General features: G+C 36.4%; 2 protein-coding genes across 3 annotated transcripts in view; one reads left to right on the top strand and one right to left on the bottom strand.

Annotated features, from left to right (window-relative positions):
* The window catches only part of LOC117107172 (sushi, von Willebrand factor type A, EGF and pentraxin domain-containing protein 1-like), a 24,308-nt gene extending 18,303 nt beyond the window's left edge, over nucleotides 1-6,005 (top strand). Inside the window, exons 27-32 of the mRNA XM_033248764.1 lie at nucleotides 257-379; nucleotides 1,109-1,234; nucleotides 2,740-2,859; nucleotides 4,085-4,246; nucleotides 4,825-5,124; nucleotides 5,947-6,005. Coding sequence (XP_033104655.1) covers nucleotides 257-379; nucleotides 1,109-1,234; nucleotides 2,740-2,859; nucleotides 4,085-4,246; nucleotides 4,825-5,124; nucleotides 5,947-6,005 — 890 coding nt within the window. The remainder of the gene's footprint in view (nucleotides 1-256; nucleotides 380-1,108; nucleotides 1,235-2,739; nucleotides 2,860-4,084; nucleotides 4,247-4,824; nucleotides 5,125-5,946) is intronic.
* LOC117107188 (probable protein S-acyltransferase 23) lies at nucleotides 5,162-16,134 on the bottom strand. 2 transcript variants are annotated; one of them, XM_033248792.1, is made up of 11 exons: nucleotides 15,600-16,134; nucleotides 13,197-13,348; nucleotides 12,450-12,571; nucleotides 12,075-12,207; nucleotides 11,452-11,522; nucleotides 10,586-10,791; nucleotides 10,129-10,225; nucleotides 9,187-9,339; nucleotides 7,923-8,095; nucleotides 7,236-7,401; nucleotides 5,162-6,959 (listed from the first exon to the last, which is right to left on the bottom strand). In XM_033248792.1, exons 1-11 carry the CDS (start codon nucleotides 16,052-16,054, stop codon nucleotides 6,765-6,767), a joined length of 1,923 nt encoding a protein of 640 aa, XP_033104683.1. In that variant the 5' UTR covers nucleotides 16,055-16,134; the 3' UTR covers nucleotides 5,162-6,764. The 2 variants fall into 2 exon arrangements, with proteins under 2 accessions (XP_033104683.1, XP_033104684.1); XM_033248793.1 differs by lacking the exon at nucleotides 15,600-16,134 and adding an exon at nucleotides 13,986-14,199.

Below are 16,134 nucleotides of genomic sequence, written 5' to 3'. Positions count from 1 at the left end.
GCAGTGCAACGATTGCACTGAAAACACCATGTAGCGATCTTGTATGGGGACCAATCTTAACGCTTGACCTATGTTTGCACACAACTTCAACATAGACAAATCAAAACACGTAATTCAGTAGCCAGGAAAGTGAAGTAGATTTGCGATTTAAGTTCCCACCACACCTTATTAACAATATTCAAGGTTGATGGTGCTTTACGGAAAGGTCCCTTAATAAATATATTGTAATTGTAATACTCATGATCATTTTATATAGATGTAAATGAATGTCTGGAAAACAACGGGTTGTGTGTGGAAGATTGCATCAACGTGGAAGGCAGCTACGAATGCGCTTGCCGTCTAGGTTTCCGTTCATCATACAGTAGAAGGTATTGTGTCGGTAAGCATATGGATTTCACACATTGTAGCATGATTTCAAAAAGATAATTCGATCACATCCCAATTTTTAGGCCCCATTGGAACTGTGGAGACGGCGTGTTCTAATTTCCACCACCCCTGGCATATCCTGTGCTTTGCATGAATACCCTACTATACATTGCAAGCGTAATCATAAAATATTCATTAAATGAGGATCTATACGACCGCTTTTCATCTTGTATGCAAACATAATTCAATAACCAGTGGTTGTTACGAAACATTCGTATTACATGAGGTATTCCACATAAGGAGATGAGTTGAATAGCTTGGTGGAACTTGCCTTTCACTCGAGGGGCCTTTGTCAATACCCTGTCACAGGGTGATTAAAAACAACTCGACCGCTTACTGAGGGGCGGATCCAGAGATGTCCAAAGGGGGGGGGGGGTGCGAAAGTTCGGCCGATCGAGACAACACTGTGTGTTCTAGACGCCCGAAAATAACATTTGAGGCGTTCTGGGCTATCATTTTTTTCTTTTTTTCTTTCTTTTTTCTTTTTGTTTACCTTCCGAAAGGTGGGGGGGGGGCAGGGGCCGGGCCGAACCCCCTAAATCTGCCCATAGTTACTAACCCTCGTAAAGCAGGAGAGTTCATAAAGCATTATAGCTCCATGTCTAGTGATCCGTATAGGCCAAAATAATTTATATTATGGGCATATAAAGAGTTTCATATTGTTGACGTTATTTGTTGGTAGATATAAATGAATGCTATTCGGACGTGGATGCAGGCGGATGTCAACAATTGTGTATAAACACACCTATGGGTCACGTGTGTTCATGCAGAGATGGTTTCGCACTTGTCAATACCAATTTCTGTCAAGGTATGGTTCATTGTAGAAATAGTAATGCAGTATTCAGCATTTTAGAAATCTCTCTGTGATGTTGATGTGCACGAAGTTTGTGCACAATAATAATAATAATAATTCTGGAAACACGTATTAGCATCATTGAATGCCAGCTACATAATATGTATTTATGTTTATTTATGCTTGCTCTACACTACGTAGATACATTCTGAAAAGAACTGATGTCTTTTTTTTGAGAATGAGCTTATTCGACTGGTTCATTTCGTTTCGAATTTTCGTTGAGTATTATTTTCATTCGATTGGTTCGTAAAATATACTTCGTTAGCAACGAAAATTAATGTAACCAGAGTGCGTTATCCACGTGACCAAAACAAACATGACCGATTGGTCAGTTTAAAAACAACATTTGTGTTAATAGGCCTATAATTTTAGATTAAATTTCAAAAGATAAAAATTATAAAATTTACCCACATGAAGTCAAAAAATAATTGTAGGCCAACGGAATTCAAAAACGGGATGAAAACATTTTTTTACGAAAAATGTATACTGCCTCAAGCCGAAGCACTCTTGATTACCCAGTGTGTATCGCGGTAACTATGCAGCCATTTTGTTTTGTCGAGTATTTACAAGTTTTTTATTCGACTGGTCGTCTTCGTTAAGTAGGATTTTTTCCACTGTGCAGGTGGGCGTGGTTTAACGAAGAACGACCAGCCGAATACGGCTATAGTCACGACCGAAGTTGCTTTAATCGTAAAGAGAGCCTTTTCACACCTGCAGTAGTCTCCACTATCGCTTATTATTATTTATTTTTTATTTCACAACTAAATCACACAATCTAAATTAGAAACAATAAAATAAGTAAAAGTGGGGATCTAAAATAAAGCAAAAGCTTGTGTTCATTAGGCCCAATACAATTTCAAAAATTTACATAAAATACAATACAAAACACAAAATAATAATAATAATAATAATAATAATAATAATAATAATAATAATAATAATAATAATATTAGTATATTATATATATATAAATTACATTTCTTTCAAGCAAATGATAATATTGTAATACAGTATGTACTGTATAACAGAAATTATCCCACCAAAGCAGCAGTCTCGAGCACTTTCCAATCATATACGTATTTTCCTGTTTGGACTCTGCAGATATAGGCTACTCCAGATGACGCTTAAAGCACTCAATCGAAACATCATTCTCAACAAAAACAACGGGTTGTTTTTTTTTCAGAACTATCTACGCGGTGTGCCGGAAGCACTTAAACAATACGTTTTTATGTTTCCTGTTTATAGGCCTATTTTTTTTCTTTACTGAAATGCATACACTTTCGTGATAAAATGACAGTCATGAGCAATATTTAATCATAATAAAAACGTGTACTAACAATATGTACAGCATGTGATGATTTTATCTTGTTTGTACGCACATTTTATTGCATGAATTATGACTAAACCATGAGATTTTGGAAATGTAACGTTAGTTGATGAGACCATGTGTATTTTCACAGATATCAATGAATGTGCATCGCCGCAAGTCTGCGAGCATTGGTGCTACAACACACTGGGAAGTTATCAATGCGCTTGTGATCCAGGCTATGAATTAAGTACTGACGGAACTACATGTTTAGGTAAAGCATACAGACAACCAACGAACTTTAATAGAAATTTAATTATAGAATTAGGAGAAGGCCAGCTGCATTCACATATCGGTTCCAAATCTGAAATTAGGAAAGCATTTCCAATGCGCTGAACGCCAGCCTCCCTATTTTCACATACTGATTCCATTTTCAGATCGGTTTTGAGGCATTCGCATCAGAAAATTCAGCTTCTGAGTGTGAATGCTCCTTTACGCTGGTCATACACTATTTCATATTATTTATCCGTCAGACTCAACAGATAATGTTTAATAGTACAGCACACATAATGATAAATCATGTAATAATAACGTTCTGTTTAGTTCAAAACAATTTTTTTGTAGAATCATAAATCTAAATTTTTCTGAATAAAGTTGCAAATGCTTCTGCAACGTTAACGTTACTTTCTGGCATAAAGCTTGGTTTCCATAGAATCGGTACACAGTCTCCACAGCGTTTTCACTGCAAACCTGCGTAACTGTCTCCAACGCAACAGGGAACGCTCCCTGAAGCTTTTCAATACAATCGCTACACGCTATCACCGACAGCGTTCGTGATGCTGATTGGTCAGTCAAATCCCCGATTGCACTATGAAAACACCGTAGTGACAGAGTAGCGATTTTAAGGAAACCAGGCTTTATTCAACTGACCAACCAGCGTCTCCAAAGGAGTCAGTGATAACATGTAGCGATCTTTATATGGAAATCGGGTTTAACCTATCAACATCTTCGACAATGTTATAATAACGCTTTTGTTTGCTGGAATATAACAATGTTTGGTAAATTTAGAACCTTTTTGTTGAGTAGCCGCAGAGAAATCTGAACGTGTATGCCTCCTTTTGAAGAGGGAAGTTTTTGCAGTACTTGCATCAAAATTAAAGTTTAAGTTAAAGTAAGCAAAATTGGAAAACCAGAGTAAAATATGTAGGTGAACTGGTCCGGGGGGCGAACTATTAAGCAACAACTGAACTATTTCAAGCTTCGCTGTTCTTATTTTTATGTAAATCACACTTACGACGTTATCCAAAATAGATCTTTCTGAAGTGTCAAAATCAAACTTAACTGCCCTATCAGAACCGTGTCAGGAATACGCGCAACATTTACGCTATTGTTTTGGTGGGACCTTAGTAACATCCTAGGGGCGGAGCTTAGCAGAAAGCTCTATTGAGTTAATTATTATCTTGGTTGGACGTTATTCTTACAAATGTGTCCTCATTTAGTCACAGGATGTGGACCAGCTCCTCGGCCAGGCAACGGCAGGGTGCATCACGTTGGGGCAACTGCAGTGTACAACTGTGAAGCTGGTTTCAACCTTATAGGTCCAACCAAAAGAACATGCGAACCAGATTTGCAATGGTCTGGAACCAACCCTTACTGTAAAGGTAAACCAGGACAACAACCGATAGTGGAGTAGCGTTGTATAGCTTAGTGGTTAAGATGCTTGCCTTCTAATACCAGGGTCCTGGGTTGATTCCAATAACAGCTAGAAAGTTTTTTCTTCACTAATAAAATCTCCACTCTCTAAGCTTCACAAGGAGACTCCCCTGATAAAGCATCACATGATTTCAATTACGTCAGTATTTAGAACGGCACACTGACTATTCCCTAACGGCACCTGGTCTCGCACCTACCTTGTTTGCTTGCTTGTTTCACTTTCATTAGTCTTTTTATCGGCGCATAGAGACTTGTATTATGCACCTTATAAATCCATAGATTGATTGATTGATTGATTGACTGACTGATTAGAGGGACCCTGAATATATCAGCGAATCCTAGGATACGCTGGAAGGGTTACCCCCTATAAATATGGCACAGTTACTGTATTTTAATAATCATAATTATTATAAAAACATTAAGCTGGTAATTAGTATAAGCTACCAAGTGACCGGTATACATGTATTTTTAACGCCTTGATATTTCATCATAAATACATACAGATATGTTTAATATTACGTTCTAGAAATTGTCTGCCCTGAAGTTAGTCCGATTGAAAATGGTCATGTACATGGCTCTGGTTTGACTGTTGGAAGCCAGGTCAGGTTCACCTGCAACGGGGACTATAGTTTAGATGGCACTTCTGTTCAAACGTGTGGTAATAATGGCCATTGGTACCCAACACAAAGACCGTCCTGTCAAAAATGCGGGCTGCCTATTACGCCATTCAACCATGGCTCAATGATTGTTTCAGTTGAGAACGAACGAACTAAGACGATTTCGTACTCTTGTGACAGCGGATATCGCATGAAGGGCGAAAACACACGTCATAATGTGTGCATATATATAGTCATGATGTGCCCATATATAGTCATGATGTGCCCATATATAGTCATGATGTGGCTATATATTATGGTCATGATATGTCATCATGACCATATTTAGACATTTCAGATGTTTTTGTTAAATATAATTGAGTCTGGACAGGACTTGACCCTGAATTCCGAACATGTGCATGGCCAATACTATATAAATACTGTACTGACTGCTCATGAGGGCAATGGTGAAATCTATTGCCCAAAGGTGATTTGGAGGTAGCCAAAGGTGATTTGGGGGGGGGGGGGCGAAGTCCTGACAGAAGATAGGCTACAATCTCCATATCACAGAGGGGCTATACAATTTACCACTCCCAGAATCTAGAGCAGTCAATATTTGTTTTATATATATGGTACCTCACACATACACCTGAAAAAGTTGAGACCTAAAAAAGTAATGAAAATAGTACACACCAATTAGGCTAGGATTACTTTCTGAGGTCCAATCTCTCTCAGCTAGCGTTGGAGTAGTCGCGTCTCCTTTACCGTTTGTGCGTGTCATAAATTACATTTGCACGGCAAGGCAAAGATTACTATCCCATAGGGTAATAACTGTAGTACTTTCTATTGCCTTCACTTCTTAACCAATCAGATGCCAAGAGTCTATGTATGAGGTACGTATATATATTGTATTTATGGCCTAATAATGGTGTTAAAGACTTGAGGGTAAAGTTCCCTTTCTGTCAACCCTGATTTAAGGTATTTTGTACGACATTTTGTGCGGCCTCTTTGAATAATAAGTGTATCAAAACCCCTACTTCTGTAATTGCCAGCAAAGTACCTCTACGATGGCATTAAGTGTACAGCTGCATTCACATCAAATCTGAACTGAAATTTGGACCATGTTTCCGATATGCTGAACGCCACCATCCCTATTTTCTTCCGATCGGTTCAGTAAGCCTTCCGATTCAAAAATTCAAATTCAGTTTGTTTGCAGCTTAACTAAATACATATTATTTTCTCCCGTTAAAGAGAAATCTCTTTTGAAGGACTTTTAATATAAAATTACCCTAAAGTATGCTGTGTTTTTTTTTCCACAACAGAACCATCATTTAAAAAATTAAAGGAAATTTAAAAATGAATATTAAGTTATGAAGTTTCTACATATACTCAAGTCACTGGCATTCAAGTCCTGTCCAGACTATAAAATATGCCTAAATATGGTCATGATGACATCACATCATGACTATATATGGATATACAATAATAATAATAATAATCTGGACAGGACTTAACACTAGAAGAAAATGTACTGACCATTACATCAAAGCACCTGTAGAAGACAAATGATTCCACTGTCCATCCTCGTTTATGGAATTTCTATATTATAAGTTCACAGTCAAGATTGCCTCCCTCCCTCCCGCCACCCCCACATTCAGCAATTTTCGGAGCATACATGTCAGACTGATTATTTCAAATTCCATGTCTATCATGCTGTAATGTTTTATGCAACAAATATCTGCCATTTGCCCATATATATAATACCTGCAATTAAATTTACAATAAAAAGGCTTAAGTTATATATATGTATACAGCAATTAACATGTTATTAATCTACAGTTATGATACAGTAACATTATCATATACAATGTTATACTGTGTAAGCGTAGATATTCTCAACTTCCTCATCCACCATTGGTTTGCGAAAGTGAAAATATTCCTGGCAGTTGTACCGAACGCCTCGGTCAAATGGATTGTGGTAGTGGTTGTTTCCGTCCTTCAGGTAATCATATTTCTTATAGTTGATTCGTTCGTTGGTGTTGGTATTTGTCATTGCCATATACCACTAAATAAAAAAAAATAATAATGATAACATAAAAATTATCTAATATATATTTGAAAAATGCCTGTATAACACCAGTAAACTTTACACACACTTTTGCAAAGATTGTTCTGCGTTATTTAGAACATGTTTCGAACTCTATTCAAATTCTAATAGGCCACACCCTATCTCAGTACAGCCTTTTTCATTTCATTGTGTCAATGTAAAATAAAGATAGTTGGACCTCTTACAATTCTATACTCTTGCTCTCACTTAATACTTAATTTGAGTATGGCTTACCGTAGCACAGCATAACCCTGAAGTTACTAAGCCAAAGAAACTGACTTCCAAAATGCCTATGATGTACAGCCACTGCCAGCCCTCCAAAGAGATTATAACATACGAGAAGTAAAAGGTGAACATGGCTAGCAGAGACACGCAACTTGTGAAACCAACAAAGTATGTCCTAAGCAGAAAGAAAATGTAGAATAAAATATTAGTGATTACTGTATGAGACAATCAGATTCAGATTTAGATATTCTTTATTGTCATAACAATTCTAAGATTTGTTTTCCTTGTTATATAGTAGGGTTAAAATAATTATAATAAAAATACATCAAAATACAAAATAAGATTGTTTTAGTTTTTATCAACCCTTAAAAATATTATCAGCAATATATATTTTATAACTCAATTATATTTGTGAGCATTATTCATTCTTTTGATTATCAATTATTCATATATTTTAATCATCAATTATTTATTCTTTTTGTTTATCAATTATTCATTATTCTTTGAATAATAATAAGGATGATTAGTTGATGATGTTAATAAAAAAATTTCAGATTAAATTTTATTCATCCAATAAAGAATAACAGTGAATCAATTTTCAAAACTTTAGTTAAATAATAGCCAAAAACTCCTAACAGACAATACCAAGATATAATTTAAGAATTATAATAAATCAAGATGTTTTTTCTATCTTACCTATTTTTATATCCTACGCAATTATACACATAAGGGCAGTGATGATCGAAGTGCTGAACACATCGGTTGCATATTCTACAGTGCTTCGCTCTCATTGGCTTCACTAGACGACACGTGTGACAAAGACGTTTCAACGGATTTTGACCCTGTTTCCATTCATCAAAGTGGGCAACCTTGAAAAAAATAGACATTATTAAAATAAAATTATAAATTTATTTTAGGAGATAACATACTTGTGCATAAATTTATCACTTCACTTGTTTTTTCATAATCTACCTGGACTAGGCCATTGGCCAAGGCCTATTTTGTATAAATTGTCTGTATTCAAAATAACATTTTTCTATCTCTGTCAATTTAAAGTCGGAGGTATGTCCTGGTGTTGACCCTCTATTAGATAGGCTTATCTTTATAAGATACCTTGTTCAAAGCAAGAAATCAAGTCTTCACCCAGTACCATTCTATATTATTCAGTGGGAATTTTTTCTTATTGACAAAATCCCTGCAAAACTGCTCTGCCTTTGAGATGTGCATTTTCAATTACATTGCTTAAAATCAACTGAGATGACATCAACACTGACAATAACAAAAACAACACTGATAACAACAACTTTCTGGTTTTACATACTGCTTTCAAAACACTTCACAATGTTGCCACTGACAACAGTTAATAATGTTGTTTGGACTTGCAACAACAATGCAAAAAAGAACTTGTCAGTGATGAATTTAAGGGGTGGGGGGAGAAACGAGCTGGCCAAGGGCCCCTATAAATTGTTCAAAATTATTTTTAAAAAGTGGGAGAAAAAGGAAAATACAGTCAGTAATAATCAAATTTATGTCTGAGAGTGTCATTTCCGGCCAACTAGAGGTGCCATAATCATATATTTTTCAGCCTCAACCATGGTGGGGCTGAGGTGGTCTAGACTCCCCATCTGTAAAAGTCAATGGGCTCCCTCTATCTTGAATTCCTGGATCCGCCACTGCAGGTGAAAACAAATTTAAGTACTGATTTTACGATTTAGACTGTGCCTTGGGGAAAGAGCTACTTCTGCAAAAGCTTCACTAAAGTCATTAAATATAATTTTCTTTAATGAAATCTTAAATTTGCTTTGATGTACTAGGAAAGTGTAAAGGTAGGTAGGGCTTATAAAGTCAACCGCCTCCCATACTCTAGTTTAAAGTCCCTTATTTGAAGTGCATTAAGGCGTTGCCATGATATTTTATATGAGACCAACGACATTATTATCCTGCATGCTTATGTACTTACTCTTTTAATGGCTTGATCATAATCTGATGAGTTTTTGGGAAGAAATCCTGGATCCAATGAGTATGCCTTATACAATGTGTACCACATTATAACATTAAGGAACAGAAACACATAATGAACACCAGGATTGAGAGCAAAAGTTGTAGGCACACACTGGAAGAAATTGGAAAGAAAAATAAAGTTTCTCAATACAGTAATTACAGAAAATTTGCTTAGTTATTAATTAATTCCCTCTTCCTCCTCTTTTTGTTGTGCACGGTAGTGGAGCCCTGGGCTTATCCTGGGGTGGAAGATGCTGATGCTCAACATACTGCCTTATGAGTATCTGCGCATACTTAAATGGGGAGCAACGCTGGCTCGTTGGGAAGATTGGTGTAAGGATTCTTCTTCAAATTATTAAGCGATTTAATGTGCCTTGAGCACACTTTTTGTAGATTATTATTATTATTATTATTATTATTACTATTGTTATTATTATTATTATTATTACTATTGTTATTATTATTATTATTATTACTATTGTTATTATTATTACTATTATTATTATTATTATTATTATTATTATTATTATTACTATTGTTATTATTATTATTATTATTACTATTGTTATTATTATTATTACTATTGTTATTATTATTATTATCATTATTATTATTATTACTATTGTTATTATTAATATTATTATTATCCTTATTATTATTACTATTGTTATTATTATTATTACTATCACTGTCATCATCACTGACATCATCATCATCATCATCCTCTTTGTTCATCATTATTGTCTTCCTTCAATACACTCTTTGTTTATAATCATCCTATTTGTTTATCCTTACAATTACCATTGCAGTCCTCATCACTGTCATTGTCATAATCATCAATCATCACATATTAACATTTTTTTATAAATGCTCAGTGTCACTTCGGTAGTATTTTACTTACCTTAAACATGTACATAGGGTATCCCCAAAATAAAACATTGAAAATATAAAAAAGAAATGGACCCTTGCTTTTGCCTGCTGGCCCAAATATAATACTCCTAGAAAATAAAGAAAAAAATACCTCATTAGATTCAAGAAAATTACAAATTTGGTTAGTATGTTCACAAGTGACAATAATATCCAAGCTACTGTAACTTTTCGCAAAAAATCTGGACCTAGATCTGAATAATCGGTAAAATTCCTTTTGGAACATCGCAACAATTGGGTCAGAGTCATAGTCTCATGGGTTGCTAGGAAAGTGAAAAATGATGTAAATAATTAGGAATGAAAACCACCAAAACTTAAAAAATAAATAAATCACACCATGAAATATCCTATAATAACCAAAAAACAGTGAAGAAGACAAGGAACCACACACATACAAGGGTATTACAATGGTTCCTAAACCAAAAACATACTTAAAATTGATTCGTGGAATGAAACTAGCTTTGATTTTACTCTCGCCCTCCAAGTAAGTGATGAGATCCTTGTGGTTACGCCCTTGCGCTAACATCATCGGTGTCTTATGGTTGTGATCTGGCCTGTCAATTTCAACCCCATCTTGCTCGCAAAGCATCTTTACTGTGTTTAGGTCACCGCTTATACAAGCAAGGTGGAGCGGAGTCTGAGGAAATACAGAAGGAAAAATAATAACTGTGTTATCAATAATTATTAGTATTGCTGGAAATGTACTATAATAGTAGCAACAGCAGCTGCACAACAACAGTAGTACAATATCACTGCAGCAGCACAACAGTAGCACTGCAGCAGCACAGTAGTAGCATCATAGCAGCACCAGCACAACAACAGTAGCATTACAGCAGCAGTTACACAATACCAGCAGCACTGCAGCAACAGCACAACAGCAACTAACAGAAGTAGCACAAGAGAAGCTGGCCAACAGCAGTAGCACAACAGCAATAGCAAAATAGCAGCAGCTCAACAGCTGCAGCAGCCCAACAAAAGTAGCACAACAGCAGTAGCATGGCAGCATCATCACAGCAGCACAACAGCAGTAGCACAACACAAGTAGAACAGAAGTAGCACAACAGCAGCAGGTCAACTGCAGCAGGACAGAAGTAGCCAACAGCAGTTGCACAACAGCAGCAGAAACAGAGCAGCACAACAAGAGTAGCACAACAGCAGCAGGATAACAGCAGTAGCAATGCAGCAACATTACAGAAACACCATAACAACAATAGCATGGCAGTAGCAACACACAACAGCAGTAGCACAATAGTAGCACTGCAGCAGCACAACCACATCAACAAAATATAAAAAGTACCTGTCCATAGTTATCAATTTGCCTTGGATTGAATCCAGAGTAAATTAGAAGTCTTGTCAACTCACAATGCCCTGCAAGATTAAGATCAATCATATATTTAGTTTAAGAAACAATTTATAGAGCTAAACTCTAAACAAAGATGCTGGTATCGAAAGGTCCATTGATTAATCTCAGATAAGATAGTATAATACATTCTCCAAGTATCGAAATGCATACCATCATGTCGGGATTCAATATTTCAACATTAATTATATCATCATCAGAAATCATTGTCACTGATAATGACATAATCAATGTCGAAATATTGAATCCTGACACGATGGCAGGCATTTCGATACTTAGAGTATGTATTATACTATCTGGTATTGTAATGTTATTATTCTCTATTACCCGGGCAATGTCCATAGACACTTCACACCACAATACATCATACCAGTTCCCAATTCTCAAGGGTGCAGATTGACAAATGTATGTAGAGTGCCTTGGCCAAATACACAAGCGAAATACACTGTGAGAAGTTCAAGCCACAGCCCTCAAGGTTCACACCCTGAATCATAAATACTGTGCCAACCGCTCTCATACTATTCTAGAAAGTTTTCTTAAGTTACAAGCCAAAATTTTACCTTTGAATGCTGCCCAATGTAGGGCATTATCCCCCTCACGATCGGTCAGCTGTAGCCTCGCCCCCTTGGCCATTAGGTAACAGGCTAATGTTGTTTGTCCATATTGACATGAAATGATTAATGGCGAACAACCCTAAGGAAAAACAGCACAAGTTATTTGAATTGTATAGGTTGGAACTCAGTATGTTGAAAAATTTTTCTCATCATATAATGCAGTATCTAGAACAACTTAAGTTAAACCATTAGTTATATTCTACTGTACTACTAATTTTACTAATAAAATTGTAAAAAATAGAGGGAAAAAAAATTCACCCCCCCCCCCTTCTCCAAACCAATTCCACCCTACTTTTTGGAATCATTTCGCCAGAATCTCACCTTATTATCAATGGTGTCTATGTTGACACCTGCCTGTAGTAATATATCAGCAACTGCCACATGGCCATTAACACATGCCCAGTGAATGGGCCTAGGTCCTAGATCATTCTTGCTCTGCACATCTGCAAATAAGCAAGAATTTAACATTGTATACACAGAATTAACAAAATAGTTAAATTGCCGTCCAAAATCCCATCATTTATGTGCTGGAAAGGGCTTTTCATAACTTACTTAGGCTAGAACTTGGGCCTAGGCTAGCCTTCTAGAGCCTAGGAAAAACTGACTCCTGAATTAGGTGCATCAAATTAAGACTGTAACTGGATAAACAATGGCAAAGTGTAAAGAGACTTTTGTATTTAGCGTAACGTAATGGCTGTAAACATGTTTAACATAAAATATGGGATACTATAACTAAACTACAACATGGAGCAAACGTAGAGAAACCAGCAAGTCTGCAATATTGACCTGAAATTTTAGACTACTGTCGAGCAGTGGTTAGCAGGTACGTGAACACAGTTTAGATTTTAGTCATTAAGCATCATCATCATCATCATGATCACCATCATCATCATTGTCACCATCATCCTCATCATCATCCTCTTCATTTTCCTTCTCCTCATCTTCCTCGTCAATATTATCAAAACAATGTTTACCAAAGCAGTATTACTGCAGCGTCATGGAGCTGTACCGATGTACAAAAGTAACGATCAATGTGCTACGTACTATACATAAACATAAAATATTTACCAAGATTTGCCTTATGATCCACCATGAGTCTAATGATGTTGGTATGACCCCCTAGTGCAGCCCAATGGACCGGAGTGTGCCCCTTTTCATCTGTGCTACTTAGAACTTCTGGGCCTTCTTCTTCAATCATTTCCTGAACCCGTATAAGAAATCTGTAGAAAAAAGAAACTGACAATGTAAATCATTTTATACATCATCCAATCACTTATTAGTGGGACATGTTACCGGGACGCCTACAAAATATTTCCCGCTAGGCCCAGGACTACAATTACCAAGTGCATATAGCAGAAGTTATCTATTTTATGATTTCAGTATCCAAAACACCACCAATCAGGGGCCCCTTGACATCCTGAATAGAGGTTAGAATACCTATTAATCATAGGCAAGGCTTCTGTTGCACATAAATAAAAGTAGGCCTTGGCTATGGCCTAGAACTATGCCTAAAATAAACACAAGCCTAGCCTTGGCCTAGGCCAGTTGAGTTAGTATAGTAGTTAGTATCATTAGGCCTAGTAGTAGTAGGCCTAGCTAGCTAGGCTATCTATTAAAAAGAGTAATAATTTTATTAAAAATTTAATAATTGCAGCACCTCTGCTTCCCCATTTGGCTAGTGTTTGTACTGTACGTTGTTTCCAGAAATGCGTGGTCAACTTGGGGACGAGCCCGTCAGGTACGCTAGGCCTCTCCGTGCTCTCTTGCTCTCATTCACCTACATGAAAGGGCCAACACTCGCCTACTTATTGGGCATAAACTAACCTATCTAAGCCTAGAAATTCTTCCCATACTTACCCAGATTTCACAGCCGAAAAGATATCCATCCCCTTCCGAAACTTATTAGAACTGTTCCCCTTTTCATGATCTTTGCAATCATGTCCTAAACTAGCTTCTTTTTTACTCATTTCAAACAAATATTTCTAATGATTAAATAATCTTTTTTGTCAAGCAGTCGTTGTTGTGTGTTATACTGTCGATAATGGGAGTTTGCTTGCTGTAGCTATGGACGGAAACAATAACAGCCTAAACACAACATAATCGTTCTGAACCGCTAAATATATGCGTATTTTCTGTTTAACAGTAGTGGTAGAGGAAAACAACAACACTGTAAATTGTAAAAGAAAAGAGAAAAGATCTTGAAATAAAGCGTGTTTGTGTTATTATCAGGCTACAACTCAAAAGATCTTATAAATTCAGAGCCTCAAACCAATGGAACAATTTACCTGCTCGCAAATTAGAACAACTGCACCGAAAAAATATTAATGAATTCAAAAATTCCATCTACAGTATATTGATTCAAGTGTAATTTATGCTAAGACTTTTTTACCTTTTTACATTTTTGATATTTATTTAATTTATGTTTATTTTACTTTAACTTTTATTCAGTAGTGGCGCCATGATTTGTCCAAACCGAGGTCCCCGAAAATTTTGACAATATTAGGGGTTAGGCCTACAAATGCTTATTTAATCGATTTTAGAGTCTCAATATGTAGAAAATACATATAATTTTTTTCTCCCCTACGAATTGTGGTTTTTCTCCCCAGCGGGGGGGGGGAGCTCTACCAGACGGGGGAGGGGCTTCCCCCTCCCCCTCCCGGCTGGTGTCACCCCTGCTTTTATTACTTTTTAGGGGTCATTCAAGTATCATGAACACATTTTTTGTCAAATATTGACACCCCCCGAACCCCCTCTAAATGTTATGTAACTCTAGAACCACCCCTCCCCACCTTCCGAACATCAACAATTTTAATAAAATCAGATGAACAACATTAAGTAGGCCCTATCAGAATAAATGTCCTCCACTACAAATTTGTCTGTATACACTACAAATTTGTTATCAATGGTTTGCTTTAATAACAACTAGATGGCAGCACATCATAGCTCTTGGAAATTGTTATTTTTTGATATGGTAGATGTAACTTCATTGTTTAATGATTTCACAAATTCAACACAACTGTGTTACATTACATTGTATTACACTGATGTAATATGTTTCAATAAAGTAATATCATACAAGTTTGAATATTTAATATTTCTTCTCTTCCCATGAAAATTAATTTTGTAATGTAGCACTTCAAGCAACACTCCACCCCACCCCTATGTCACACACTGTAACTACACTATAACCCCACCCCCTCTGCGTTACATAATACTTGAATGACCCCTTACTTAACTGTAACTGGACCATTTTGAAAAGCAGTACTAGGCTACTGCAAAATGCAATCGAGTAAAAATTAAAAAAATAATGTGGTATTATTGCCAAGAATACACGCATGTCCCACATAAACGCAAGTTTACATACGTTCGTTTTGTAGAACCTTCGACAACATTCAGGGAGCGGCATGAATAGATGTTTATGTTTGAGACAGTTGGCAGTTGATATTGAGTTGTTAAGTTAGGCCTACATACCTGCGTCTTTCCTCTGCCTCTTCTTTTCTTTTTTCCTTCTTCTTCAATTCTTCTTCATGTTTCTGTTGCCTCAACAATTGGTTTCTTTTTGCTGCTTTCTCTTTCGAGAAAGTTGGCCACTTTAGATTTGATAACCAAGCTATAACCCAAAATGGTATAATGCGAAGGAAACAACTTCTCCTTGGCTTTTTAGCTTCCAATCGAGCTTTGACGCTTGCGACATTCTCGTCAAATGTTTTAGGAACTGGAGTAGAATATGTCAGGATTCTTTCCCAATTGACAGGCCTCTTCTTTGGGGGTGTATTGGGTCTATTAGGGGTTATACAGGTAGATGAGACTTGGTCCCATTCGGTTGTAGCTCCGCGATTCTGTCCCTCTGACGATGTCTTCCCCTCAAGACCGGCCACATGATTTTTTAATCTATTGCGTAGAATACTATTTTGGTTATCACCCATAATATCTCTATGTTAATTTTCACATTAGTTGTATGTCATACAGTTTTTTTAGTTAGTACTGCATTCTTGTGGAGGCTATG

The sequence above is a fragment of the Anneissia japonica genome, unplaced genomic scaffold, assembly GCF_011630105.1.
Source record: "Anneissia japonica isolate Jap-2015-1 unplaced genomic scaffold, ASM1163010v1 scaffold287864_len1152817_cov193, whole genome shotgun sequence".
Lineage (NCBI taxonomy): Eukaryota > Metazoa > Echinodermata > Crinoidea > Comatulida > Comatulidae > Anneissia > Anneissia japonica.
The sequence above is the reverse complement of the archived record's forward strand: the minus strand, read 5'-3'. Positions and strand labels throughout refer to the sequence as shown.

Bases quoted from the DNA above. Each gene is read 5' to 3' on its own strand.
- LOC117107188 (XM_033248792.1), bottom strand. From the start codon at position 16,054: ATGGGTGATAACCAAAATAGTATTCTACGCAATAGATTAAAAAATCAT. The intron at 11,523-12,074 runs GTAAAATTTTGG...TTAATCTTGCAG, and splicing joins ACATTGGGCAGCATTCAAAG to GGCATTGTGAGTTGACAAGA. The intron at 6,960-7,235 runs GTAAGCCATACT...TTTTTTATTTAG, and splicing joins CAGGGTTATGCTGTGCTACG to TGGTATATGGCAATGACAAA.